At 39.3% G+C, this 18,511-nt stretch overlaps 1 protein-coding gene across 1 annotated transcript; it reads left to right on the top strand.

Annotated features, from left to right (window-relative positions):
- The first annotated feature begins 533 nt into the window (after window positions 1–533).
- Window positions 534–16,480, top strand: CCT2 (chaperonin containing TCP1 subunit 2). Its single transcript, XM_029954843.1, has 16 exons — window positions 534–691; window positions 1,446–1,520; window positions 1,622–1,687; window positions 2,321–2,432; window positions 2,755–2,831; window positions 3,150–3,262; window positions 4,241–4,443; window positions 6,085–6,185; window positions 6,387–6,514; window positions 8,079–8,182; window positions 10,440–10,559; window positions 10,960–11,088; window positions 11,280–11,383; window positions 11,663–11,762; window positions 13,186–13,327; window positions 16,189–16,480. Exons 1-16 carry the CDS (start codon window positions 689–691, stop codon window positions 16,217–16,219), a joined length of 1,608 nt encoding a protein of 535 aa, XP_029810703.1. The 5' UTR covers window positions 534–688; the 3' UTR covers window positions 16,220–16,480.
- The last annotated feature ends 2,031 nt before the right edge of the window (window positions 16,481–18,511 follow it).

The raw sequence follows: 18,511 nt of genomic DNA, 5'->3' as shown, positions 1-18,511 counted from the left end.
CCATAAGCGTTCACAAGACTCTGTCCCGGACAATCAACGTCCAATTAAAAACAGCTTTTGAAAATTCAACACAAGGAATGTAAGTCTTCCTCGTAATAATAACGTTTAAAATTAAAATAGCAATAAAATATTTAGTAATATAATGGTAAGTAATAAAAATAACAAAACCTAAAAAAGCTAAATGTGGTTGCCTCCCGGGAGAGAAGTGGTGAGGTGGGTGAATTGTTTTTCGTTATTTGTATATACACTTTAAATTGTCTATATCTGATACTTAACAGCAAACTTTTAAAGATTAAATTTAAGAAAAATTAAATGGGCGAGCAGGAACTTCGTTGCTAAAACAGCCCCCATGTCTCCAGTTTCCCTTTGTTCTTCGGGGTTTCTACTCCCAACCTGCGCCGTTTCAATCTAGATGTTAGACCCTCCCCTTCCAGGTCCCATGCACGCGGGGGCGGAACGCGAGCCGAAGCCCCGCCCTCCAGTGTAAAGAGCCGCGCTTCCGACCGCGGCGCTCCACTCAAAAGTGGCACCCCTTCACTGCTCCATCCGGCGGCTCCCGGGCCGAGCTGCGCGCTGGCCGGAGCTCCGCCCCCTGCAGTGGAGCGTGTGCCGTCATTTCCGGCTTCTCTTCGCTCTGGTCTCGGGCGTGATCTGTACGGGATTAGCGTGTGCCGAACTCCTCGGAACCATGGTGAGCCTGGCCCCGCTGGCCCTAAGCCCCGCGGCGTCTCGCCGTGCTCTGCCGCCTCGCTGTCCCCTCTGTCTTCCCTTTGCCGCGGGCTTCTCGTGTCCGTCCCCCGGGACCGCCGCACATGGCCCGGGTCGCGGCGTGTGGCCTGCGCCGGGCCGGCCGGTGAAGTCCACCATGCTTCGCAGCGGGAGGGGTGGGCCTCCATGGCAGTGTCTTGGGCTACCCAGGCCTCTCCACAGTCCCAGAACCCGAGGCCAGGGGCTCGTCCCTAGCGAAGAAATTTCTAGTGCCCCGGGCGGTTCGTTGCGGCAGGCCCCGCCCTCTCTTGGGGCGGAGCCTGGGACGACCGGGCTGAAGCGACCGGAGGGTGAAGATGGAGGCGAGTCGGCTGCGTAGCCTCGCCCGTCGGGCGGTTGTTGAGCTCGCGGCCTACAACCCCTCCCAGCCTTATGCTTTGCTTAGAGCCATCTGAAGTCTTGCCGTATTCAACGGTCTCTTTGGCAAAGAATTTTTATTCCTAGAGCACTAGTAGGTCCCCGAAGCGAGGTCTTCTTGCCATGCAGCTTGCATAGAATTCCTTCACTCCCGCCTTAAGTAAATGATCATCCCAGTGATGGAGAGCTTTACTTTTTTGAAAAAGCACACTATGCTGTAAATTAAATTTATCTTTAGTATCTACATATTTTATCTCAAGACATCGGAATATGCGTATTAAATGTTGGTATGGAAACTGATTATTGATTTTCCTTTTTAGGCGTCCCTTTCCCTCGCACCTGTTAACATCTTCAAGGCTGGAGCTGATGAAGAGAGAGCAGAGACTGCTCGGCTGGTAAGCCTTGTTCTCCCATTCTTTTAAAGATTCGATTGTACTTTTGGAATTATAAGGTTGTAAGGTTGATTCTTACTTTCGATCTCTGATTTTTACTCCAGTCCTCTTTTATTGGTGCCATCGCTATTGGAGACTTGGTAAAGAGCACCTTGGGACCCAAGGGCATGGTAAGAAAAACAAGGACTTTTTATGTTTTGATATTGTTTTAGAGCCATTGGTGGGAAATACAGTTAATAACTGAATTTTGGGGGATTTTTTTTAACCTTGGATTAAGACTATGTATTCTTCTTGCTAAAAATTAAAACTGTGCTTCTACAGCTAAAGTCCCCTTGGACCACCATCTTAGATCCCCTCACCAGTGACAGCCACTGTTATATTTTGGTGCAAATCTTCCCAGTATATTTATGCAGATTTATCTATGCATTACATGTTTTGTTGCATCTATTTTATTTTATCGTAGGTACTGCTCGTGTGTACTTTTTCTGTAGGTTGCTTTTTTAAATTCCTTTCAGTGCTCATGTTTAAATTTTATACTAATTACCACATTGAGGGGCACTTAGTTTGTTTTCGTTGTTTTTGCTATTACAGTGCCGAGACAGCCTTGTTAAGGTTTTCCTGTTCTAGTGTTTTTAGGGGTAGGTGCCAAGGTTTGCTATGGAGTGTATGCATTGAAAAATTTGAATGGATACTGGCAAATGGCCATCCAGAGTATTTATGTATTAACAGTATATGAGAATGTGGATTGACCCTTGCATTCTTCCAGATGTATTTATATCTTGAACCACATATGTTTCTTTCAGGATAAAATTCTGTTAAGCAGTGGACGAGATGCCTCTCTCATGGTAACCAATGATGGTGCAACTATTCTAAAAAACATTGGTGTGGACAACCCAGCAGCTAAAGTTTTAGTTGGTGAGTTTGAGGGTGATAAGGTTTTCGTTAACCTTTTGAAACACGTTTTTGAATAGGCTGTGTTGACTAACGGTACTTATGATTAATTGATGTCTACTTTTTAAGTATTATCATTATTAAAATATAAGCTTTTGGGGTACCATGAAATTATTAATGATAAGACATTTCAGAGTGAGAATTTCCAAAGAGTTTTCTGGTGAGGAAACCTAGATAAGTGAGATTCAGATTGGTTGTGGGTATGTTTGGAGAATTAGTAAGCTATGGAGAATTTAGAATGCAGAATGACATAAAAACAAGCCAGTAACTAGCTTCCTTTTTCTAGATATGTCAAGGGTTCAAGACGATGAAGTTGGTGACGGCACTACCTCTGTTACTGTGTTAGCAGCAGAGTTGCTAAGGGTAAGAATATCTGAGCAGTTTTAACCTTTTATTGCTTTTTGCTCTTGGACTGGAAGTCATTGGGTCCTTCCTATGTCTTTATTATGTTTTTAGGTTTGTTTTGAGAGGGAGCACATGCACATGAGCAGGGGAGGGGCAGAGAGAAAATCACAGGCAGGCTCTGCTGACAGAGTAGAGCCTCACGTGGGGCTCAGTCCCGTGAACCAGGAGATCATGACCTGAGATGAAATCAAGAGTTGGATGCTTACCTGACTGAGCCACCCAGGCGCCCCTTTATGTCTTTACTATTGATGAATATTTTCTCCTGTTTGTTAATAGGAAGCAGAATCCTTAATTGCAAAAAAGATCCACCCACAGACCATCATTGCTGGCTGGAGAGAAGCCACAAAGGCAGCAAGACAGGCTCTGTTGAATTCTGCAGTTGATCATGGGTTGGTACACCAAAATAAAGCTGTTTTTAAGTGCTTACGTTTTTTTTTTAAGTTTATTTATATATTTTTGAAAATCTCACAAGCAGATTCCATGCTTGGCGCTGAGCCTGACTTAGGGCTCAGTCTCATGATCGTGAGGTCATGACCAGAGCCCAAATCAAGAGTCGGATGATTAATTGACTGAGCCACCCAGGTACTCCTTAACATTTCTTTTCAAAATGTGCTCCATTCTAAAAGTCTGGAGAACAGAGAAAAGCATGTACAGATATGACCTGTTTCCTCATCCTACCCTAATAACAAAACAAACGCTCCATATATAGAGTGGGTGTCAGTTTTCTGCGTTTTTAATCATACACAGACACATACCAACAAACAAATGTTGTGTAGAGGATTTTTTAGCTTCTAACTTAGTTGAATAGTAAGGATATTTCTGGGTGTCAATATTTTCTGCAGTATTTTAATAGAGGCATATATTTGATTATTTGACTGGTATAATTTACCTGTTTAGAGTTGGAAGTCTGTGCTTTGATTGATTAATTTTTAGCTTTATAGTAACGTTGTGACAAACTTCCTTCCCAAAAAAATGTTTTAAGAAGTTTAATTGGTGGGTCCAAAGGTATATATGTCTTTGAAGGCATTTTTATTTACAAGTAACTTTCTAGAAAACATCATTTTCACTTCCAGTATCTGTATAGCAAATACCTATTTTTCCATGTTCTTGGAGGTTTGCAGTTCTTTTGTTTGCTTGTTTGTTTTTTGGTATTTTACCAGATCGGTGGGAAATGAGTAAACTTTAATGTCACATTTCTAGATCATTGGTGGTGAGCTCTAGTTTTTTTTCTGTGACTTAGAGCCCTGGCTGGGGTGGAATGATCTATTGACAACTATTTGGATAAATTTTGAAAAGAAAAATAGGATTGATAATTTTTGGAGAAGTATTTTAAGAACAGACACGAGTCTTCTGTTTTTTGTTTTTAGTTCTGACGAGGTTAAGTTCCGTCAAGATTTATTGAACATTGCAGGAACGACATTATCCTCAAAACTTCTTACTCATCACAAAGACCACTTCACTCAGCTAGCTGTAGAAGCTGTTCTCAGACTGAAGGGCTCTGGTAATTTAGAAGCAATTCATGTCATCAAGAAGCTAGGAGGAAGTCTGGCAGATTCCTATTTAGATGAAGGTATGCATATGTTAAATATGGGGGGAAAAGCTTTGATCAGAGGTTGAGGGCTAAATAGTGAATCCTGTTTTTAGCTAGTCAGGACGCAAAGCCAGAAAATTTGTCTTTAAGGATACAAATAACAGTATACCCATTTTTGTCTCTAATCCATTTATTACACTTAACTGTGTGCTTCATCTCACCGCATCCCAGCATTTCTTTGGTAAGCCCTAGGTTTTACTTTATACTGAGAAGTTATTACTTGTAGTTTCTAATGAAGAGAAATTGTAATTTTAGTGGAATCAACTACTCTAAAATGGCACTTTTTCCAGGAGGGTTTTGTGTTATGTCCTGTCATTTATTTGGTGTAAGTATTGAGAGTATATAGTTTCTGGTGTTTTATAAAGTGATAGACAAGTGTTAGCAATTGCTATTTCCTAACTAATAGTGTATTTTGTTTTTAGAATATAAAGTTTTCAAAACATCTTTATATTGCATCTACTTTACAAAATGGCTTCTGGAGTGGCCTGTGTAGGTGTTCTCTTCTATAGAGGAGAAGCAGGAACAAGTTGTGCTTTACCAGTGATTTGTACTCCAGATTTTGCTGTATGTCATTTGTCTGTATTTCAAGAGAGGAATAATTCTGAAAATACTCTGGGTTGAATTTATATGTAAGGGCTGTGTAGCATTTCTAACAGAGGCTAGTGGTAGGTAATGATAATAAGACCAAGATAGCCACCATTCTTGAATGCTGAATTCTTGAATGTTCTATGCCAGGGATTCTAATAGGAAGTTTACCTAAAATCTCATTTATCCCTCATGATGTTGAACCAGTGATTGAGAATTAGGTTCATCTTAATAGGGCAGAAAACCCAAGATGAAAATGGCTTAAAAAGGTAAAAGTTATATATGCTTCTAAAAGAAGCTTGGAGAGAGTTCCAAATCATCAGGCCCCTAGTCTGGAAACTAGCATCTGTGCCCCTGGTGATAGTCCTATTTTACGCATAGCAAGGTGAGGTTGATTGATCTGTTCAAGATTGGGTGCATTGCCTGTAAGCAGTGTGGGCATGATTGGGGGCAGATTTGTCTGACGCCGTTGTACGTGACTGTTGTCGTTCTCTTTCCAGCCTCAGGTCTTCAGACAGTCCAGTAATTCCTAGCAATACCTTGTTTTTTTGAACTCCTCAGTTTTTCTGTCTGTTTGTTATAAACTAATGAAAGTGGATTTATTAGCATTGTGTGGTAATCCACATCTGCATATTTTGTATATAATGTTTATTTTTGAGATGGAGGAGGGGCAGAGAGAGAGGAAGACAGAGAATCGGAAGCAGGCTCCAGGGTGTGAGCTGTCAGCACAGAGCCTGATGCAGGGCTCGAACCCACGAACTGCAAGATCATGACCTGAGCTGAAATCGGAAGCTTAACCCACTGAACCACCCAGGCGCTCCTTAAAATAATGTGTTTATGTGCTGTGGTCTTACATTTCCACCTGTTAAATTGATTTTTATGATTACTGCTTTAATGGAATGCTTTATAGGTTCTAGGAGCTTGGAGAATTGGGCTCAAATGTGTTCTTTGAAAGAGTAAGTTGATAAAGCAGACATCTAAAGAAGATTTATTAATATAACTTGGAAGTATTTAATTGAATATTCTGTATTGTAGGTTTTCTCTTGGATAAAAAAATTGGAGTAAATCAACCAAAGCGAATTGAAAATGCTAAAATTCTTATTGCAAACACCGGTATGGATACAGATAAAATAAAGGTACGTTAACTGTGTTTCTTGGAATTCTAATTGTTAGCTGCTTTATAAACTCCAGGTTGGGAATCGTACTAAAAAAAACCCCTAGAATATATATGAATATATTCAAATATGTAATTTTAGTGTGTTTAGGTGAAAATGTTTACGTTGAAACTGTTAAGAGTAATGAAAGTGATGCTGGTTTTATGCTTTCCTTTGCTTTAGATATTTGGTTCCAGGGTACGAGTTGATTCTACAGCAAAGGTGGCTGAAATAGAACATGCAGAAAAGGAAAAAATGAGGGAGAAAGTTGAACGTATTCTTAAGCATGGGATAAATTGCTTTATTAACAGGTCTGTATGCACTTTTGCTAACAGTATTTGTACCGATGTAACACATGATTTATGTCTACAAAGGCTTATGGAAATACTTAATATTGAATTAGTGACTTGTTATTTAGAAGCTGATGTTTTTGCCAAATAGAATTCTGTAGTAAAGCATTTGTATTGTACTGATTTCGGTGATGTTCAGTGTTGATGTACTTTACTAAACCTTTTTATATTGGCAGTAACAAAATAGTTTTTTGATTTGGCAGTTACAGTTTTAGTTTTGGGCTAATTGGAGAGGTTCAATTCCATATCAAATGATGGGAGTTTGAAGTAGCAAAAAACTAATACCAAAGAAATAAAACAAGAATTAAGAGATGAAAAATACAGGGTTTTAGTTTTAGGTAAAAATTTTTATCGTTAAGTTTTAAGTGTTTTAAAAAATTATTGAATTTTTTTGTTTATTTTTGAGAGAGAGTACAAGCAGGGGAGAGGCAGAGAGAGAGGGAGACACAGAATCTGAAGCAGGTTCCAGGCTCCGAGCTGTCAGCACAGAGCCCGATGTAGGGGGTTAACTCATGAACCATGAGAGGGTGACCTGAGCTCAAGTCAGATACTTAACCAACTGAGCCAACCAGGTGCTGTAAAGTTTTTGAGAGAGCATGCACTTTTCCACAAGTAAGGTGGGGGAGGGGCAGAGAGAGAGGAGACAGAGAATTCCAAGCAGGCTCCACACTGGCTGTCAGCACAGAGCCCAGTGTAGGCCTTGAATTCACGAACTGTGAGATCATGACCTGAGCCAAAGTCAAGAGTCAAACACTTAACTGACTGAGTCACCCAGTCACCCCTTTTCTTTAATTTTTATGAAAAAGTACACTTTTCCTCTTTTTTTTTTTTTTCCAAAGTTTACTTATTTTGAGAGAGAGCATGCAAGTAGGGAAGGGGCAAAGGGTTGGGTAGAGAGAATTCCAGGAACATAATCTAAGGTCTAACCTTCCTTTTTAAAATTACAGAGTTTTCATAACTGGTAAATTGTGATCTGCACAAACACACTCCCCTAGTGAACATTGAGGCCATTGGCAGGTTTTGCTTTTCTCTAAAATTTTTTACAAATATTGTCATTAAAATCTTTTTAACATTTGTTTATTTTTGAGAGACACAGCATGGGCAGGGGAGGGGCAAAGAGAGAGAGAGACACAGAATCCGAAGCAGGCTCCAGGCTGTGAGCTGTCAGCACACAGCTCAACACAGGGCTTGAACTCATGAACCGTGAGATTATGACCTGAGTCGAAGTCAGATGCTTAACCAACTAAGCCACCCAGGCACCCCTGACATGGTTTTTGATGCATTTTTGCTACATTGCTTTTTCAGAATTATGGGTCTAGTTTATCCTATTAATTAGCAATATAAAATAACTACCTGTTTTCAGTACTAGCATAGATGCACTAAGTTTTGTCATTTATAAATTATTGTATGTGGAAGACACGGTATTTTCTAATTTGTATTGGTGAAGTAAAAATGGTTGCATGCATTTTAGTCTGTTGTGTTTTAGGCTTGTGAAATTTTGAACAATATTTTTATTTATTTATAGGCAGTTAATTTATAATTACCCTGAACATCTCTTCGGTGCTGCTGGTGTTATGGCTATTGAACATGCGGATTTTGCAGGTGTGGAGCGCTTAGCCCTTGTCACAGGTATGGGGAAAAGGCATTAATTTCTAACAAACACTAATCACTCTTGGATTGACTAAATGTTAATGTGTGGAACTTAATGCTGAGAGTACAAAGAAATACTTAGAAAATAAACCATTATTCTGAAATCTGATTTATCGTTTTTTGACATCTTTGGTTATGTTCTCTTAGTGTATCAAATTATATGCCAGGTTTGCCATCCCTTTTTTTGTGTATATTGTTTAAAGATACTAGATATTTTCTCACAAACCCACAGGACATTGTTCTATATCTAAGGAAAGTAAAGCTTAAAAAGAATGTTAGGTTTTATCTGGTTTATTTTTAGTGCTGAATAGTCCAGTGCTGTGTGCCCTGTGTGATAGTGAATTAGAGTAGTAACCTTTATTGAACACTTAACTGTATGTCAGAGAGTGAGTCAACTACTTACACGTTGTTTTTGTTAATTCTTTTAAATTTGGGGAAGTAATGTCAAAATAAGTGTGAAATAATTCAGTAACAAATAATGAAAAGTTCATATACTCTAATACCCTTTGGTAGGTGTATGAGTTTCATAATCCCAGTTTGCAGAATTAAAATATATTTGCGAGTAAGATAATGTCTACATCAAAATGGTGCAGTGTAATTTGTTTATATTGGGGTAATAGTTTTTAAAGTAACTCTAAGTAGCCCTTGAAAGACTAAGTATAGCAACTTTTATCCTTTAATTTTTAGGCCCTTGAAAATGAATATGTTGGAAAGGTGGCTTGGGATCTGGCAATGAGAATTTGAGGAGAGGGGTTTGAGATGTAAAGGCGCTAGGAAGTTCAGATTTTCAAGTGCCATGAGTTTTAAAAGTACACTAACTCTTGCAGAGGGTAGAATTGGTTTTATCACAGAGTAACTTCTTAAGCCGTTTTTAATCTTTTGAGAAGTGTGGTCTTCTGACCTAAAGAGACCTTTTTCTTTCATTAATTACTTTGAAATGGGTTTATTCTTTCATTAATTACTTTGAATTAGGTTTATTTTAATTAAAGTTCTTTAAGAGCCATTACATACTTGATGCTTAAGGTAATAAAACTTAAGGTGTAATTCCTCCTTTAAGATAACAAAATTAAGGGTACAATGGAAGAAGTAAATGTGAATGATAGGTAGCACGTTCGTGGGACAAGTTGATTTTGTAAGGAGTTGATACATGAAATTGCCGCATATACTCAGAAGAAAATTCACTGCACCAGGCACACCCAACTGTGAGGTTGATGTGACCCCGTTGGTGCCTCCTATCTTTAACTTACTTGTTGACCAGAGGTGTGAAATTGGTTCTCATAAATGTCAAGCATATACATATATATATTTTTAGATAAGTGAGTGAATTTAAGATAAATGAAAATTCTCATAAGCCAAATTCGTCTTATTTTGGGGGTGTGATGTCCCAGATCTATTGTGTCTCACATCTAGAACACAAAGCAGTCTCAAGAATTTTGCCAATCAAAAGTCAAAAGAACTTCAGCTGTACAGATGAGTGTAAATGTGTAAAAAGGACCCAGAGTCCTCATAAATGTTTTGTAAAATAGACATAAAGCGTCAATTATTCAGAGTCCAAAAGTAGGAAAAAGGGGGTTGGTTGATGGTAGAGAGAATCCATTTTATTAGAAGAGAGTAATGAACTAGAGAAAAAGGATTTTAAAATGGAGGCTTAACTTTTGCCTAATTAAGAACTAGAAAAGGAAATAGTTGAACCTTTCAGTTTTACAACATGGAAGATGGATGGAAAATAGGAATAGGATGTAGAAATATTAAAAGTTTTTGACACCTCATTAGGTTTGCTCTGGGAAATTTTCAGTATACATTTCCCCGTTTTCTAGGCTTTACAGGGGCTTTCTGAGATTGTAGTTACTGTGATGATTAGCACGTGACAAAACAGGTGCTCCTTTAGGCAGTTTCTAAGGTCTACGTCTGTTGAATAATAGAATTAGTCAAATATTTTCATGTTTTGGCAAATTCATAAGGGTACTGGTCTAGACAGATTCAAAAGGGAATCTGAATTTAAATTCAGACTTAAAAGTAGATGTTAAAGTCCCAGTCTAACCTTTGGGAAATAGTATTCTACAGTGTGCACGTATAAGTCTAAAGAGACTGCTTGGATATGAATTCCATTTCACCGCATTTGTTAGAGCTATGTAACCTTGAATAAGAAACTAAGTATTCCTGCCTCAGTTTTATTATTTTCTGGAAAACAAATCTTTAAACGTGCTGTGCATTTAATATGTGTTTGTGTTTATAGGTGGTGAAATTGCCTCCACCTTTGACCACCCAGAACTAGTGAAGCTTGGAAGTTGCAAACTTATTGAGGAAGTCATGATCGGAGAAGATAAACTCATCCACTTTTCTGGAGTAGCACTTGGTGAGTGATTTTATAGATCCTGATTTAGGTTCCTAAATCTTTGATAGACTCCGTTGAAGTTAAAAGAAATAGTTACTATTTTTATTAGAATATGATGTGTCTTAATTCTTGAGAAGCATGATGTATATTTGTTTCTTCTGAAGTCAGTCTCATGTTAATCTTCCTTTGTGAACAGTATATTCAACATGATTGTTTTCTACGTACCTTAGAACTATTGTTGTTGTGTACATGGATTATTAACAAAGAATGTACAGTAGCAGAGAACATGTCCGCTTTTAAAACCAAAGGATAATTATAACCAATATATCTACCAATACCTACAGAATATTAGAAGGCAAACTCTTATTTTTAATAGCTAAGTGTTCACTGTGACCTAAGAATCTTTATCTTTTAACTTTAGGTGAAGCTTGTACTATTGTTCTGCGTGGTGCCACTCAACAAATTTTAGATGAAGCAGAAAGATCTTTGCATGATGCTCTTTGTGTTCTTGCCCAAACTGTGAAGGATTCTAGAACAGTTTATGGAGGAGGTAAGCGTTTTAAAAATATTGAACCTGTTTTATTATAGTAATGGTTTTGGCTTTAATGGTTTTTGGAAAGTTTATAGGTAGTGCTTTTGCATTTAATTTTCAAATGTTGGTCATATCTTAAGGGAAGTTAGTAACTCCGTGTCTTGGAGATAAAACAAAATATTTTCTCGGAATCTCATTTTATTCTGCAGGCTGTTCCGAGATGCTGATGGCTCATGCTGTGACACAGCTTGCCAGTAGGACACCAGGCAAGGAAGCTGTTGCAATGGAGTCTTTCGCTAAAGCGCTCAGAATGGTAAGGTGGTCAAGAGATCTGAACTCTGTTTTGTGAGTATTGATGGTTTCTTAAATGAGTACATTTTTCTATCTTGGACATGTTTGCCTTTTGTGGCATTTAGAAAGCTGGTTCACACCACTTTCATTCTGGAGTTTATCTTTTTTATGAGCAGTAATTAAAAGGAACACTTTTACATTGTTTCTAAACGTATAATTTTAAAAAGCTGTCCTAGTTAGAAGCAAATGCCTCTTTTTGTAGAATAGTTACTGTTTGTCTTTTGTCTTTGTCCCCTTGTAGTTGCCAACTATCATTGCCGATAACGCAGGCTATGACAGTGCAGATCTGGTGGCGCAGCTCCGAGCCGCCCACAGTGAGGGCAACGCAACTGCTGGACTGGGTAAGAGATCGCTTGAGGTCTTGTAGGAATCAACAGCATCTTTACCACGTTACTGCGCTTTCCCCCTCCTTTTGAATGAATTCTCCTAACAACCATTGGAAAGATTCCTGTGGCCCTTACCGCTGTCACTGTTACATAGTGTAGGAAAATGTTTAACTTCTCATTCTCAACACTGCCACAACTGTTACTCCATAAAAGGTATTAAACTAATTAGAAGACTTGTAACTAGTTTATTATGTGATGACTGTGGGATTGAAATACATAAACAGTACTAACTTCTTATCAATATTAAATTCTAACCTCCTAGGAAACTTATTATGAGACATTTTTGAGTGTAGGTCTTTGATCCATAGATAAAAGTGGCCAAAAGGGCAGATTTTAATTCAAATTGAAAATTTTCCCAGTGAACTGTCCAAGACCGGAATAGTAAGCAGGAGACAATCCTGGCACTGTGGAAGAGAGGTAATGGAAATGATGTGTCAGAAGGTGAAGTAGGGATTCTCACAAGAAGAAAAATAGATGACTTCTAAATTCTCTTCCAGTTTTAGGAATCCATGGTAGGGCACCTGGCTGGCTCAGTCAGTAGAGCATGCAGTTCTTGATCTCGGGGTTGTGAATTCGAGCCCCATGTTGGGTGTAATTACTTCTAAAGATTAAAATCTTAAAAAAAAAAAATCCATGGTAATTAGTGACAAGCACATTTTCTATAGTAATTTTACTTTTATTTTTATTTTTTACTATTGAGAGAGCGAGAATCCCAAGCAGTCTCTGTGCTGTTAGCACTGAGCCCAGCGTGGAGGTCAGTCCCATGAACCATGAGATCATGACCCGAGCTGAAAGCAAGAGTTGGAGGCTTAACTGACTGAGCATCCAGGTGCCCCCTGCAGTATTTACACATACATGTACATACGCATATGTATACATATGTACATAGATAAAGATAGGTGGTCGAGGGGTACCTGGGTGGCTCAGTTGGTTAAGTGTCATCTCTTGATTTTAGTTCAGGTCATAAACTTGCAGTGTGAGTCAGGCTCTTCAGTGATAGTATGGAGCCTGCTTTCTCTCTTATGGATTCTCCCTCTCTCCCTTTCTGTCTGTCCCTCCCCAACTTGCTCACTGTCTCAAAATAAATGAATAAACAAAAAAAATTTAAAAACGTGGTAGTGTTCTGTATTCATTTTCCATTATTTGACGTAGTTGTCCTCCACTGATACAGATGTGTAGTAGTTGACCTTTTAATTTTCTAAAAGGCTTTGAGTGATCGGCTGATGAGAATGCTCTAATTAAATTGAATAGTTGGGTTTTTGTAATCTCATTTTTATGACAGGATTAATTTTATTTGTTGTTAAGGTGTTAGAGATATTTTGATAATTTAGTTGTTAAAACTATCATTTATTTAGTAAATACTTCTGTCTTTTTTCAGATATGAAGGAAGGTACCATTGGAGATATGGCAGTACTGGGTATAACAGAAAGCTTCCAAGTAAAGCGCCAGGTTCTTCTGAGTGCAGCTGAAGCAGCGGAGGTGATTCTGCGGGTGGACAACATTATCAAAGCAGCACCAAGGTACTGTGGCGCTGTAACAAACATTTCTTAGGAAAAATTGTGTTTTTTTTTAATTACTATTTATTTTAATGTTAGAGAGTGTGCTCATGTGAGGGAGGGATAGAGAGAGAGGAAGAGAGAATCCTTAGTGGGCTCTGTGCTATCAGGGTGCAGCCCAATGTGGGGCTTGATCCCACGGTCTATGAGATTATAACCTGAACGTAAATTAAGAGTTAAATGCTCAACCATTTGGCCACCAGGCACCCCTCTTAGAAAAAAATGAGCACAGAAGCAAGAAGTAGATAATTGTGTATAGTTGGTAATTCTAGTTGATAAGAGCCATTTCTCCCTAACTAAAAATATTATGTATGTTATTTAAAATATGTAGTCATGATTCTTAAAATCAGAAAAGCTTAGGGGTGAGGGTGTGGGTAACACGGGAGAGAGCGCTCTCACAATTGAAAGGTCACATAAAGTGGCAGGCTTGGAAAGGGTAAGAATCTTATTGCAGGGGTGAGGGCTGTAGTAGTAAGAATGAGTGTCTTTTCACCAAGGGAGTCAGCTCCAGTCATTTTCTATCCTGGGTACACTTTTTCATAGAGGTGGTCTTATTACAGTTTATTGTCAAGTTGGTTTCCATATAACACCCAGTGCTCATCCCAACAAGTGTCCTTCTCCGTGCCCATCACCCTCCTTCCCCTCTCCCCCTCCCCCATCAGCCCTCAGTGTGTTCTCAGTACTCAGGAGTCTCTCATGGTTTGCCTCCCTCCCTCTCCCCAACTATTTTCCCCTCCCCCTCTCCTATGGTCCTCTGTTAAGTTTCTCCTGTTCCACTTATGAGTGAAAACATCATATAGGTAGTCTTAAGTACATGATGTGCAGAGTTCCCTTATATGTTCCCATTTCAGCAGTTTTTCCAAGATGTCACATTTTTTTCAGAAACTCATTTCATGTAAAAAATGGTTGGCCAGAAAATGTTAACTTCTGAAGATTTAGTTGATTGTTCTTACTAGTAGTTATGAAGACACTAATCTTACCTGTTCAAGTGGTAGTTGATGAAGATTGAGAGGGCATGGTGGCTTGCATCAGGAGGTAGAGGTGAGGGTGTTCAGGAGAGGTTGATCATAGGTTTTGGAGATAGAGCCCACAGAATTTGATTGTGGGCTGGATATAAGGTATAAGGAAAGGGAATGAAGGACAAGTCAATCCAAGGTTTTTGGGGGGAGAAATGAATAGTTCCTCGTATCTGCGTCTCTTGTGAATGGAAGTAGAGAAGTGGAATGGAAGCTAGAGGACATCTGGGTCTTCACCGTGAATGTTCAGTGCTACGGGGAGTGCTGTCTGGGGTGGTCTCGTGGGGGCATGAATGCGGAAGGAGGGAGCAGCTCCCTGGGCAGCTGTGAGGAGGAGTGGGGGGATGAGAGGGCTGCGGGTTTTAGTTGGAAGCCCAGGGAGTTCGCCCCGGGAACAGGAGGGAAATAGGGACATCGTTAGGAAATTGCACCTTAAATGGACAGAGTTGCAAGGAGTTTCTTCGTGCAGAATCCTGCAGCACCCAGTTCCGTGGCTTTCTTCTGTTACATCCTGTTACCATGAGAAGAAGGAACGAGCAGAAAGTAGTGATTTGGTTGTGGAAAGAAAAGGGGAAATGGTATTTAAACCTGTGGTGTGATGGAAGGAGGACTGGGCTTCTCTGCGGTAGGGAGATGAGTGGTCATTTTTAAATGAAAAATTGGTGAGGGAAGGAGAAATTGAAAGTTTTCTTGGAAGCTGGGCCAGCAGAGGTGGTTGTGCAACTCTGTTTTCTGCTGTCTTTAAGCAGAATGAGCAGAATGATAGCAAAAGGAAACTGGTCTGTACAGTTTTCTTTAGAGGGCACATAATCACACCTCTCAGAAATCTTGACAATGGCTTGACACTCTCAACCACATTTGTAATACATACCTTAATACCTCATTTGATCTTCCACTGTTTTAGTGGTTTAAGTGTCTGTTAAGTTTAGTAATTGCAGTGAAGTAACATGAATAACAGCCTTCCCAAACATACTGGACTGGGGACTCCTGTTCCGTTCCAGACCAGTTGTCCTGTGACAGTTGGCTTGGTCACTTTCTATAGTGACCTCTTTTAGCATCCTTTAGTCCTACTTCCGTAAGCTTCCAAGGTAGAAAGGTTTTTCTCCTTACATGCTCCCAGTGTGCTCTTTCCGCGTTCACACTTGTGCTGCTTCTCTGGACTGATTGCCGTGCCTGGGTCTGGAAGCAGTGCTTACACAGGCAGTAGGTAAAATTCTGTGGTTCCTCTGCCAGGCCTCCTTCCCAAGAGAGTTGTTCTTTTCTCCCCAGAGAGTAAAAGTCTAACATGTAAGATGTGTATGAAAGGCACTGTTGACATGTGTTACTGAATTTCCCAGCTTATCTACTGGCATTTGTTTTCATTCATTTAGAATAGCAATTCAGAGATTTTTCATCTAGAGGCCCCAAAGCCTTGTCATTCTACAACTTCTGGTTAAGATTATCTGGCTTTGCCTTTGACTCATTAAGTAGAATTCCCTAACACATTTGCTGAAAACATGCATTAACCTTTGAATGGAGAATATGTATTTGTTAAGTAGGTTGTTGGGATGAGAAATTGGGAATTGCTAAATACCTACATGTCCTCACATTCCACAGATATGTAATGTCCTTTTACTAATACAGTAATAATTGAGGGATGTTAATTATGAGGTAGAAACAACATCCTTCTTATAGAGAACTGGTTATAATGGTTTTAATAAAATTAGGATTCGAGCTGTGGTTGTATCTGCTCTAAACCTTTGGTCACAGTCATGCTTTTCATCTGTACCGTTGCCTTTTTCGTAAGTGTTTGTTTTATAATCCTTGCAGGAAACGTGTCCCTGATCACCACCCCTGTTAAACATTCCCGTGTGATATTGAGCTGTGGACCAGGTAGTTCAGCAAAGTTGTGTTTGAAAGACTTCGACCTCTTAAAGAAGACTGTGGAAGCGACGTTTATCTGTGGCTCTTGTATCCTTAAGTTTGGACATTTAACCGACCTTCTGTTTTAACATGGGTCTAATTTATTTGCTGTTTCATTTTCCATAAAATTCAGTTGATTTAAAAGTTCATTTCTCATACTGTGCATCAAAATAAAAATTTGAACAATTATCATCTCATACCTGTTAGTGCTTTGTATCCTGTTTTTAATTATTTAATGGGAGCAAATGATTAAACTCTGTATAGAGTTGTTCAGGTTAACTAATGATTGACCTTACATGGTTATGAAATAATTATCAAATCCAAGTCACACATGATAAATGTAGGTTAATCTTTTGGCTTTTAATCATACATAACTTTTCTTAGCCATTTAATTTTGTATTGTCCATGTACCATCTCTTATATAGGAAACAATTGGTGTAAATGTTACTTCCAAGTTTGAAAGAGTCCTATGTTATTTATTTTTAAGTGTTTAATTATTTTTGAGAGGTTGCAGGAGAGGGCCAGAGAGAAGGGGACAGAGGATGTGAAGCAGGTTCTGTGCTGACAGCGAGCCCGACACAGAGCTCAACCGTGAGATCATGACCTGAGCCAAAGTTGGACACTCAACCAATTGAGCCACCTAGGGGCCTGAAAGAGTCCTCTATTTTTTGTTGTTGCTGTTTTTAATGTTTATTCATTTTTGAGGGGGAGAGAGAGAGAGACAGCATGAGTAGGGGAGGAGCAGAGAGGGAGACACAGAACTCGAAGCAGGCTCCAGGTGCCACACTGTCAGCACAGAGCCCAGTGTGGGGCTCGAACTCCTGAACCGTGAGATCATGACCAGAACTGAAATCGGACACTTAACTGGCTGAGCCACCCGGTGCCCCCGAAGGGTCCTCTGTTTTAAAAGTTGCTTGTTACCAGCTGCGGCTCAAGCACCTTTGATGCTTTAAAGGGTAATAGCCTCTTAAAGAAGAAGGATGTGGTTAGATTAAGCATTACTGATTAAAGCTTTTTGGTTTTGGCACATGGCTGAGTGAGAATGGGGATAGGTGTGTACTGTTAATGGTTTAACGGTGAGTTTAGGTTTGGAACTTACTTTAATGCATCAGTGTATAGCAGAATGCCCAAGAAATAGGAAAGCGCAGTGGTAGGTTATGAGTTTTTACAGGGTATCTCTGCTGCGTAATGGAGAGACGTTTTATTCCCATGGAACAGCAAAAGGGTTTTCAAAGAAACACTGATAAAACCACCTGTTGTGTTGTTTTTGGTTTTTTTGAAGTAGGCTCCACGGGGTTTGAACCCATGATCCTGAGATCAAGAGTTAACATGCTCTCCTGGCTGAGGTAGCCAGGTGCCCCCAACTGGTTTTGTTTTTGTCTAATGAATTTGTCTCCACATTTTAATACTACTTTTGTAGAAGATATTAAAACTAGGAAAACTTGGTTTTCTTTGTTGTGGTACTATTTTATGTTCTCCAACATTCACATAAAGGAGGAACTTTTCCTGAGATTATCAGAATTGTACTGATCCTTTAAGTACTTTATCACATATGACCTCAGTTTTCAGGTGGAACAAGTGAGCATATCATGACCAGGAAAACCTACAGGTGTCTGTAGAAGTGGGTTTAAATAGCTGTCTGAGGTACTAGATACCCTGGAGTCAGGTCTTAGTCTTAAAGGATACTGGGCGTGTTTTCTCTAAAGGTCTCAGACTACACCAGTCAGCGTCCACCTAGAGAGGTGGGAGCTTCATTGTTACATCCAAGAATAACCCATGCCTCTTTTCCTCTGGATTTATATCCTTTGAAACCCTTAACGTGTTTTGTCATAAACCTAGATTATCTCAAGTTTACAGATTTTAATGTTTTTCACTTTCAGAGGTTAAATAGCAGCTTAGGTCCCTCTATAGTTCCTAAAACAGTTTTAGCATAGAGTTTCTTCTAAATCAAACAGTAAATATGGAAGCAGTGATATGTTTTGCAAAATTTTTGTCACATGGAAATAGAGATTTGGAATGTATGTTAATAGTACCTACAGAAAAAAATTGGGTACTTAGGATTTTTAAATCTATTATAGGCACTGTGTGTTAACTAAAAATAATAAAAATCTAGGTAACTTTCAGTTTTCCTTTGAAGGATAATATATATACACTGGTAATTCTTACCCTTAAGCCAGGATCCATTCTTTCTGCCTGCTGGGGGGCCATGCGCCCACTCAGCCTCTGCTCA

This window comes from Suricata suricatta, chromosome 10 (assembly GCF_006229205.1).
Source record: "Suricata suricatta isolate VVHF042 chromosome 10, meerkat_22Aug2017_6uvM2_HiC, whole genome shotgun sequence".
Lineage (NCBI taxonomy): Eukaryota > Metazoa > Chordata > Mammalia > Carnivora > Herpestidae > Suricata > Suricata suricatta.
The sequence above is the reverse complement of the archived record's forward strand: the minus strand, read 5'-3'. Positions and strand labels throughout refer to the sequence as shown.

What these genes read in the sequence shown, in the direction of transcription:
- CCT2 (XM_029954843.1), top strand. An exon ending in CCTTGGGACCCAAGGGCATG is followed by an intron (nt 1,688 to 2,320) that starts GTAAGAAAAACA and finishes TGTTTCTTTCAG; the next exon opens with GATAAAATTCTGTTAAGCAG. An exon ending in ATTATCAAAGCAGCACCAAG is followed by an intron (nt 13,328 to 16,188) that starts GTACTGTGGCGC and finishes TAATCCTTGCAG; the next exon opens with GAAACGTGTCCCTGATCACC.